At 38.4% G+C, this 9,924-nt stretch overlaps 2 protein-coding genes across 2 annotated transcripts in view; both read right to left on the reverse strand.

The window, feature by feature from the left end:
- Positions 1 to 719: 719 nt before the first annotated feature.
- LOC107740250 (carbohydrate sulfotransferase 6-like) lies at positions 720 to 6,901 on the reverse strand. Its single transcript, XM_016552610.1, has 2 exons — positions 6,854 to 6,901; positions 720 to 2,118 (listed from the first exon to the last, which is right to left on the reverse strand). Exon 2 carries the CDS (start codon positions 2,098 to 2,100, stop codon positions 907 to 909), a length of 1,194 nt encoding a protein of 397 aa, XP_016408096.1. The 5' UTR covers positions 2,101 to 2,118; positions 6,854 to 6,901; the 3' UTR covers positions 720 to 906.
- Positions 6,902 to 7,753: 852 nt separating this feature from the next.
- The window catches only part of LOC107740241 (transmembrane protein 231), a 5,103-nt gene continuing 2,932 nt past the window's right edge, over positions 7,754 to 9,924 (reverse strand). The window contains exon 7 of the mRNA XM_016552599.1: positions 7,754 to 8,556. Within this exon, the coding sequence (XP_016408085.1) occupies positions 8,394 to 8,556 (163 nt within the window). The 3' untranslated portion in view covers positions 7,754 to 8,393. The remainder of the gene's footprint in view (positions 8,557 to 9,924) is intronic.

The raw sequence follows: 9,924 nt of genomic DNA on the forward strand, positions 1-9,924 counted from the left end.
GACGAAGCGATATCGTACACTTTTGGAAGACCAAACAAAGTAGTTTCGCTTTCACAACGAAAAAGGTCGAGGGTCTGTCCATATAAACTTCCCTCGTCCACTTCACGAAGTGGAACGCACTTCAAAATGGCAGCGGGGATTCCCCCGAGGAGAAGTGCATGTCTAAAAGTGGAGTTTTTCAAGCGATCCTGAAGAGCTTGATGAGCTGCTTCAGGTGTGTTTGATTAGGTGTAGCTAAACTCTGCGAGACAGTGGGTCTCCAGGAGCAGGAACTACTTTATTCACAATGATGTTGATATTCAGCTTTATGCATTCAAAGTCGGTGTAAATCTGTAGATAGCTGAATGGCATTTTTATGTGACACTTATACAAGAAACACACAGCCCTGTTATAGTTCCGATTCAACCTGCATCTACAACGTCAAATTGAAATGAAAATTCTTTCTGTAAACAAAAACAAAAAAACACAGTTTCTTTGTCAATAAATACATCTTGAAGTTAATTATTGGACCACGATTTCTTCAAAAACAGCATCCAGTGTTGGGTTAAGAAGAGGACAGCGCTTCATTGCTCTAGTGTCCCGTTTGACAGAGGAACGTCCCATTCTCTGCTGGTCACTAGGACACTGTGTTGGACAGTCCATACTTTTGTATGAAGTGAAGGAGATAGTTTCTTTGTCAATAAATACATCTTGAAGTTAATTATTGCATCCAGTGTTGGGTTAAGAAGAGGACAGCGCTTCATTGCTCTAGTGTCCCGTTTGACAGAGGAACGTCCCATTCTCTGCTGGTCACTAGGACACTGTGTTGGACAGTCCATACTTTTGTATGAAGTGAAGGAGAACAAAACCGATGGACAAACGCCACACCGTTCTTTGGTCTTTATGCTTTTGATCACTGGAGCGTCTCTATACTTTAGCGGAAGTGCTTTTAGAAGGCAGCCAGCTGAACTGATTGAGTTCATGTGGCGTCAGCAGGTCTAAATACAGCAGCTTTTGCTCTTTCTCACTATCCACTGATTTATATCCAAGCAGAGTCATGGCTCTTTTGCAAACATCCTGGATGCGCTGGACTTTTTCAAACGGTAAGGTGGTTCGCCAAGCCAAGGAGACGTCCTCTGCATTTCGCGAGGTGATCTTGAAGGCATCGTTCTTCGTTCCCTTGCCCTTCCCATGGGTGATGCGGTAGATCCACTCCTGCAAAGTTTCGGTCATCTCCAGCCCCACAAACTCGTACATGGCTTCGATCTCGGCCACAGTGTTACGCGCTAGATCCTCGTAACGTATCATTTTGTAGCGTCCCCGTAGGAAATCGGGCGGCTTTAACATGGCCGTCTCATAAATGCGAACATGACTGCGGCAAATCTCCTGCAAGACCTTGTACGGCTTATCCTTTTCCGGAAGGCTCGCCTGTTCGAGCACTATGGCGCTATCTTGCACCAGGGCGTAGGCCGACTTCTCTCGGGAACGAAGCACCGCTCGTGGGTCACGAACTAGATGGATGATGCGCAGATCCAGAGTGGGGTCCTGCAGTAGCGGGTACAGCGACTCCAACTCGAAGAAGCGCACCTCTTTTAACACCACATGGCTGTAAGTCCGACACGCTGCCTCCGCAAGCTTCAAACCCTGCGAGTCGCAGTGCTGCTTGCATTCTTGCTCTTTGCTAATCTCGTTGCGAGCTGTGAGAAAACAAGCGGGTGGAGAGCAGAGCGCGTGGCTGTGGCTCCACATGAAGAGACTGGAGACGTTGCGTGGCTGGGGGATGTAAGCGTCCATCACCGACATGTCGCACTGAAAGACGCTGCGAATCATATCGCGCACCGCCATTCGCAAGCTACGTGCACCGGCTTGCTTTATAGACATCCACACGTGCCAGCCTGGCTCCATCAGGTAAAAGACCTCCGGATGCTGGTTAAACACCTGGCCCAGGAATGATGAGCCAGACCTCCAAGATGACAGCAGCAGCACATGCACCTTGCCCTCGGACGGAGAGGTGTTTTGAGACGGTGGACGGCTGTACCATCCGTACAGAAGCACCACTGCAACAGCCTGAATTAGCAAAAGACTCAGCACCGTGGGCTTCGACACTCTCCACCGCAGCATACTGTCAACTTTATTCACCTGCAAAAGCAAGCACATTCATACTTTAATAACTGTTTCATGTACTGGCATTTTTATGTGACAAAATAATATTCTAGTTTTAAAGGATTACTTATAATGGCTTTAACCCTGTAAAGCTTGACATAGGAAATAATAGGCAGAGAAATGCAAGGTTTTTTGAACATTTAGGTTAAAAGTTTGCATATGTGATTGATTGATTGATTGATTGATTGATGAGTATCAAATTTGATTCATCAGGGTTTTGTGGCTCTTATAGTCAGGGATGGGCAGTATTTCAGATACATGTATTTAAAATATGTATTTGAAATACAAAATACTAATGCTAAAATGCTTGTTTTCAACTTCCAAATAGGTGTCCAGTGATTGATTAATACATATTTGATTGCTGAATATTGTAGCCTAATTGAAGTAGCTGTTTAGTAGGATCATGATTTTGCATACCATTGAATGAATGACTGCCTGGCATATAATATATTATTATATTTATGATTAACAATGAAATGATTAATTAGTTAGAAACTAGTTGCTATGAATACAGGTGCCATTATGAATGACTTGTTTGTCATTGAGTCAGTGTTTCTGATGCAAAGTAGGCCCTTCATTACCAAACACCAAGTAACTATATTAGGAGGATATAATGGAGTCATTCGCGAACTGTTAAACATTAAACTGTTGGTTACTTTAAAACTAACCTTCATCTGGGAGATCACAGGGATATGTGAATATTTGATCTATTAACTGGTTGCATGTCAGATTTATTGCATGACTCAGGCAGAGAAAAGCTGTTGCTATCAAACATTGGTTGCTTAATCAACTGAGTCAGTGTAATGGTGAGGAATAGATCAAACAGGCCAATTGATGGAAGGTTTACAAAGAAATTTCTTGCTCCCTTGTAGAAGTATTTGTTATTTAATTTTAAAATACATTTTGATGTATCTTTGCCCAACCCTGCTTATAGTATGATATTGAAGAATATGAAGCTTATACTCGAGAGAAAAACACTTAAAATTTATTCAGGCTCAAACTCAGCAGAAGTATGCAATTTGGTGCAGATTTATGATCAAAGCTCTAATTTTTTTTTTTGGTAACAAACACTTTTCTTACATTTACTTTCTAAAAATTAGTAAAGATTTTACAGCAAAAAGGCATGTGTACCACAACCTTAATGTGGACATTTTTACAATTATACTAAAAGGCCTTTTGCTTGGTAAAAAGTATAAACTTTAGATTAAACTATCATTATTAAATATGATTTATAGTTGTTTTTTTTAAAGTGATACAACTGTACTTTGCAATTTTAGTTTTCTACTTTAATGAACTGAAAAAAAAAACCCTGATGACTGGTCAACACATTGGGGCATTGCTATTAAACGCCAAAGAACTACTAAAATACTCTAAAACGAGTCTGAATATCAAGGGAAGTCACATTTAGTACTTCTGGAAATATTTGATCAAAGCAAGAGGTTAAACCAGGACCAAAAAAGGGGGGGAACTCGCCAAGAGTCAAATGGGAGTAAAAATTGGCTTTGGGGAGTAAATTAAGTTAAGTTACGACCACCTTTATATTTAAATAAAGCTATATCAATAACATGACCCTCATGAATCAAATCTAAGAGATAAAAACAGTCCACTAAAGTAAACCTCATTCACACTTCTCTGTCACAAACCTAACAGCTACCACAGTGGAAAGATTTTCCATCAGATATTCAGCTATTAAACACAGGTCGACTCCAATGAGCTTCAGTCGGTGACCAGTATGTTGTCTAATGAATCAATCTGCGAGATGGACAAAATTAAAACGGCTCTGACCACTTCCAATCAAAGAATTAAAGCTGGCACAACTTTAAGAAAATCCAATAAACCAAAGGAAAACAAAAGCTTTCATAAACGCTCCTCTACACACACAGAAAACTCTTTCCTGTAGAGCTAAAGATATGTTTCACCAGTTCACTGAAATCACTTTATCCACATCAAATCAATAGGCCTACCGCATATGACCAGACATGCACAGATATTAAATGAAATGCAAACGAAAATAGAAAGGCAATGCACACTGTACCAATGGAAAACTTCCCTCTGAAAACACAATGTGCGTTCACTCAACATGTTAATGTTCCTGAGCTAAAAACTTTAGGAGTCAGCGGTCCACGGTAGTCCTTAAGATATCAGCACAATAACACAACAAAATACCGTCTAATTATTGTTATAGATAAAATCTCAGAAAATATTGAGATATATTTTTGTCAATATTGCACACCCCTATTATATTTAACGTTTTGTTTAGAATTTTTTTTAAATGAATATGAGAAGTGCCCTTTTTTCCACTTGAGCCCCTGCCCCTTAAAGGGGTCATATGATGCTGCTAAAAAGAACATTATTTTGTGTATTTGGTGTAATGAAATGGGTTTATGCGGTTTAAAGTTCAAAAAACACATTATTTTCCACATACTGTATATTGTTTCTCCTCTATGCCCCGCCTTTTTGAAACGCGTCGATTTTTACAAAACTAATCGGTCTGAAAAGCGAGGTGTGCTCTGATTAGCCAGCTATCCAGTGCGTTGAAATGTGTTTATGCGGTTTAAGGTTCAAAAAACACATTATTTTCCACATACTGTGCATTATTGTTTCTCCTCTATGCCCCGCCTTTCTGAAACGCGTTGATTTTTACAAAGCTCATCGGTCTGAAAAAGCGAGGTGTGCTGTGATTGGCCAGCTATCCAGTGCGTTGTGATTGGCCGAATACTTCAAGCGTGTGACGGAAATGTTATGTCCCTTACCATATTGTGATGCCTGCGGCAACCACATGTGATGACCCCGGGCTGGACTCCGCTTCGTCCACTGTGAAAGCCGATCCGGCGATCCACAGCACTAAGTTGATGTATTTCCTCAGCGACCAGCACAGATCAGCTCTAGGCATGAAGAAGCGGATATCGTCCTCTTTAAGACCAAATAAAATAGTTTCGCTTTCACAACGAAGCACACAGCGTCTTCAGGACATGGCTGCAGCGTCAACAATACTACAGTGAGAATAAAAGTTATGCCTTCTTTCTTTGCGTGAACATTTGGGAGGCGTTATGCAAATCTTCCCAGATCGTGACGTAGACATGTGGGGGCGTGTTAGAACGAGCCGTTTTAGGTAGGTGTGGTTAACTCTTAACTTTTATAAAGAATATCTCTTTGGTTTTGAGACTTTAGTGTTTGCAACTTTACAGATCTTCTTTATGCACCAAGAGCTTGTAACACTCCAAAGAGAAAGGAAAAATTGATATATGTCATCATATGACCCCTTTAAAATGTCTGTGCACGTGCCTGCTTCTGATGCTTTTGGGAAAGCAGCCCTATTTGAACAAGCAGCACTCTGTGAGCGAAGCGTCAGCAGCGAGCGCTGTCTGTGATTGATTGGTTCGGTCTTTCAGCATTTGCGTATGTTATATAGTTCAATCCTACACAATTATTCGCTAACATAGTCTATTTTTCCACTCAAAAGCTTTTTTTATGCACCAAATTTCTTGCTAAATAAATAAAATTATTGGTTAAAAATGCACTTTACAGTCGATACATTTTTTTATTAGAGGATCGATCCTTTCGATACAACATCAGTATCGAAAGTTTTTTTATTTTTTATTATTATGCTTCCATTTACAACAAACAAACAAGGTACATAAACATCACATAATCTAACAACACGTGAACAGCCTTAGGTTGAGCATAACCAGTGACAAACAATATCACAATAAACCAATAATAAAGAAAAGAAAAGAAAAGAAATAAATAGAACAAATAAAACAAACCAAAAGGGGCTTTTTACATTAGTTTATACATGCCCCAACAACGAAATCAATTTGAGAGCTTTCTTGTTTTTAACCAATTCTAAAGATTTGCACAATTTTAACCTCATTCATCCACTGGTTAAAGTTGGGTTTAGATTTAAACCATCTACATTTATGAATGAAAAACTTTCCAAGACAAAGCAAGAAATATCAGTATCGAAAGTATCGATGCTTCAGGATGGATCCGCCCATTCATACATAGTGGCATGTGCCAATGGCTTCCGCGCGTCAGATGCAATAACGTTAATACCGCTACTGTCTCCATTTGCGCTTGTGCGCATTAGAAGACACAACCTCATCTGCCACATTAAAATTGGGTTGTTTCTCACATAAAGCTTTTGCATGGTTACCGAAAACTTTTTATTTTATTTTTTTTTTTTACAAAAATTAGTATATCATACCGGTTTGGAGAACCATCATGAGGGACTTTGTGACGACAGGATTTTCATTACTTGGTGAACTGTCGCGCTAAGAGCGTTGTACACCTGACCGAGAGAAACAGGTGGGAAATGTAGTGTGATAGATGAGTATACGATCAGAGGGAACGGGGAGACATTTACTGTGAGACATCAGTCACAAGCAAACCAACAAACCCTTTGTAGCGATTCATCTTTTGAGCCATCAAGTGTTTCTACAATATAATTACTTAAATAATATTCTTGTTAAGTTTAGATGCGGTTAACATCGCCAGAGAATATAAACGTGTTATATTAGACACACGTGACTCCCAAACTTGACTGCTCCAGGTTCACAACCATCCACTTTAAAACGTCTAAAAAGTAACACTCCCGTCACAAACAGATCATTTTAAGAGTCCCTCCACAAATACTTTGACGAAATTACATATTTTCATGTAATACTGCATGTCTGTAGGAGAGGCTGCATACTATTAAAGCGTGCCTTACCTCCTGCTCAGCAGTGCGTTTGCGTTCAGGGACACAACGTTTCTGGCTGTAACCTCTCTGGATGTAAAAAAAGCTTTGAGACGTGGTCTTTAAGGGTGATTGACAGCAGGTGGGCGGAGCTCCACATTGAGTAGCCTTCTGTAAGATGCTCTCTCAAGAACACTAAAATGAGATGAACTTCTCAGAGTGGACGCTTTGTCTCCTATTCCATTGTGCTATCAATAATACAAAACTCATTTAAAACGCGTATAGGTGTGATGCAACTATGTGTACTATACTACACAAGACACACGTTTCTGGCTGTAACCTCTCTGGATGTGAAAAAAGCTTTGAGACGTGGTCTTTAAGGGTGATTGACAGCAGGTGGGCGGAGCTCCACAGTGAGTAGCCTTCTGTAAGATGCTCTCTCAAGAACACTAAAATGAGATGAACTTCTCAGAGTGGACGCTTTGTCTCCTATTCCATTGTGCTATCAATAATACAAAACTCATTTAAAACGCGTATAGGTGTGATGCAACTATGTGTACTATACTACACAAGACACACATTATCTAACTAACCTAGCTATATCTGAGATTTCCTAAAAAGTGAATATACACCAACTAAATCTATAAATTCACATATTCAGAAAGAGCTACATGTGGCACATTCGGTCACAAGAATTAATGAAACAGGAAAACATTGCATCTGTATCCAAATCCTGTCCATTGTGCCAAACTTCCTGTGCTTGATCTCATTGGTGGAGCAGAAGAGCACAGAGAATACTGAATGTGTATCTGTGGAGCCAACTGAGACAAGACAAACATAAGCAAACATATGATGCACTTTTGTTTGGTTTGAGTCAACGTTAGTTTAAAAGCATTTTATTGACAGTTAATTCATCTGTATTCTTTTTACTGACAATAATCTTCCAGATGATGTTTATCACATTATTTATTGTAACATAGGCTGTCAAACGGCAACATTAAATATCCAAACTCAAAGCATGTACCAAAACACCATGCTAATATTATGAAACCTTTCTGCCTATGTGGCTGACAGCACTAATTAAGCATCAAGCATAATAATGCAACTGTGTGTTGATGAGCATTATGCATTTAACCGTTACTCGTGAGGAATCAGTAATTAAGAAAAATGTCCTTCTGAACGTACACCTCAAGGATTTGTCATGGTATTTGTGGATTTAAAAAAAAAATCAAACAGCACGAGTTCTCTGAGGCCATTTTATTCAACCTGAGTTTATCAGTTAGTTTAACTCGCTTATAAAACACGCTTTGTTTGAGGTTTGACTTGAAATATTTCTTTTATCAGACTTTCCACACAACAAAGAATATTTTGTGCAGTATGTGGTGGAACATGAAGTACTTTAAAACCAGAAAAAGCAGCGATTCCACAAGCATCCTGGTGGGAATTCCTTATGAATGCACTTGAACTGAACAAAGAGAGCTATGTATATAGACAAACATTAGCAAACACAAGTCCTCAATAACAAATGAAGGTCCTCATAATTGTACAATAAAAAATAAAAACACAAAAAATGTCAGGAGCTGTGCTGTTTAAACGGCGCTACTGCGGTGGTTGGTAAAACCTGGTTTTGAAAGACAAATGTTTGAATGTGCTGGAAAACCCAAAGAAAGATGAGCAGGACGCTGACATACTGAATCCAGGCAAACTTGATCATTTCCCAGAAGCCCGGCTGATAGGTAGAGAAACCAGTCAAGGAAATTAAACTTGAATTGATCAAATAAAACATGAGTGGAGAGTCTAGGAATGCACAGAAGTCAGGAAGTGACTCAAAGTCACTTCATGTGTCATGAGAGTTTGGGCTCTAGCCACAAATTAAAAAGCATAAAGCAACAATTTCCTGTCAATGCGTTTTTTATCAAAATCATGTTATCTGAAAGAAACTTCAGATTTACGTTTTTTGCTTTTTTTTTAATTGGAATCAGGATTTTGTTGTAGACCAGATGGTTGATGTTAGTAACCATGCATGAAACAATAAGAACATGCACTATATACCCTCAAATGGAGTATCTTTTACAGCAAAGGGATAGTTTCCCCAAAAATTTAAATTCTGTCATCATTTACTCACCCTTATGTTGGGGTCCTGTGATACTTTTTTCAGGATTCTTTGATGAATAAAAAGTAAAACAGCATTTATTTAAAATATAAATATTTTGTAACAATATACACTACCGTTCAAACTTTGGGGTCAGTACAGAAATATTATTACAATTTTATTATTATAATTTACGGTTTTCTATTTTAATATACTTTAATATAAAATTTATTCCTGTGATCAAAGCTGTATTTTCAGCATCATTACCCCAGTCTTCAGTGTCACATGATCCTTCAGAAATCTGATAAAAAAGTGACAGTAAAGACTTACGTAAATTGTTAGAAAAGATTTAGATTTTGTATAAACTTTTTATTCATCAAAGAATCCTGGAAAAAGTATCACAGGTTCCAAAAAAATACTTAGCAGCACAACCTGTTTTCAACATTGATAATAAATCAGCATATTAGAATGATTTCTGAAGGATCATGTGACACAGAAGACTGAAGTAATGATGCTGAAAATACAGCTTTGATCACAGGAATAAATTATATTTTAAAGTATATTAAAATGGAAAATGGTTATTTTAAATTGTAATAATATTTCACAATATTGGTGTTTTTTCTGTATTTTTGATCAAATAAATGCAGCCTTGATGAGCAGAAGAGACTTCTTTAAAAACATTAAAAATCTTACTGATCTGAACAGCACTGTATGACTTTCTTTAGTGGAACAATGTTGTTTGGACCCCAGAGCTCTTCAAAATAGCTTCTTTTGTGTTCCACAGAAGAAAGCAAGCATGGAGATTTTCATTTTTGGGTGAACTATGACATTTACAAAAACTGTCTCTCTCTCACTGAATATTTAATACATATATGTGACCCTGGACCACAAAACCAGTCATAAGGGTCAATTTTTCGAAATTGAGATTTATACATCATCTGAAAGCTGAATAAATAAGCTTTCATTGATGTATGGTTTGTTAGGATAGGAGGACAATATTTGTTCGAGATAC

The sequence above is a fragment of the Sinocyclocheilus rhinocerous genome, unplaced genomic scaffold (genome assembly GCF_001515625.1).
Source record: "Sinocyclocheilus rhinocerous isolate Xijiao unplaced genomic scaffold, SAMN03320098_v1.1 scaffold1366, whole genome shotgun sequence".
Taxonomy (NCBI): domain Eukaryota; kingdom Metazoa; phylum Chordata; class Actinopteri; order Cypriniformes; family Cyprinidae; genus Sinocyclocheilus; species Sinocyclocheilus rhinocerous.

Excerpts from the sequence above, each read along its gene's own strand:
- LOC107740250 (XM_016552610.1), bottom strand. The coding sequence starts at position 2,100 with ATGCTGCGGTGGAGAGTGTCGAAGCCCACGGTGCTGAGTCTTTTGCTA.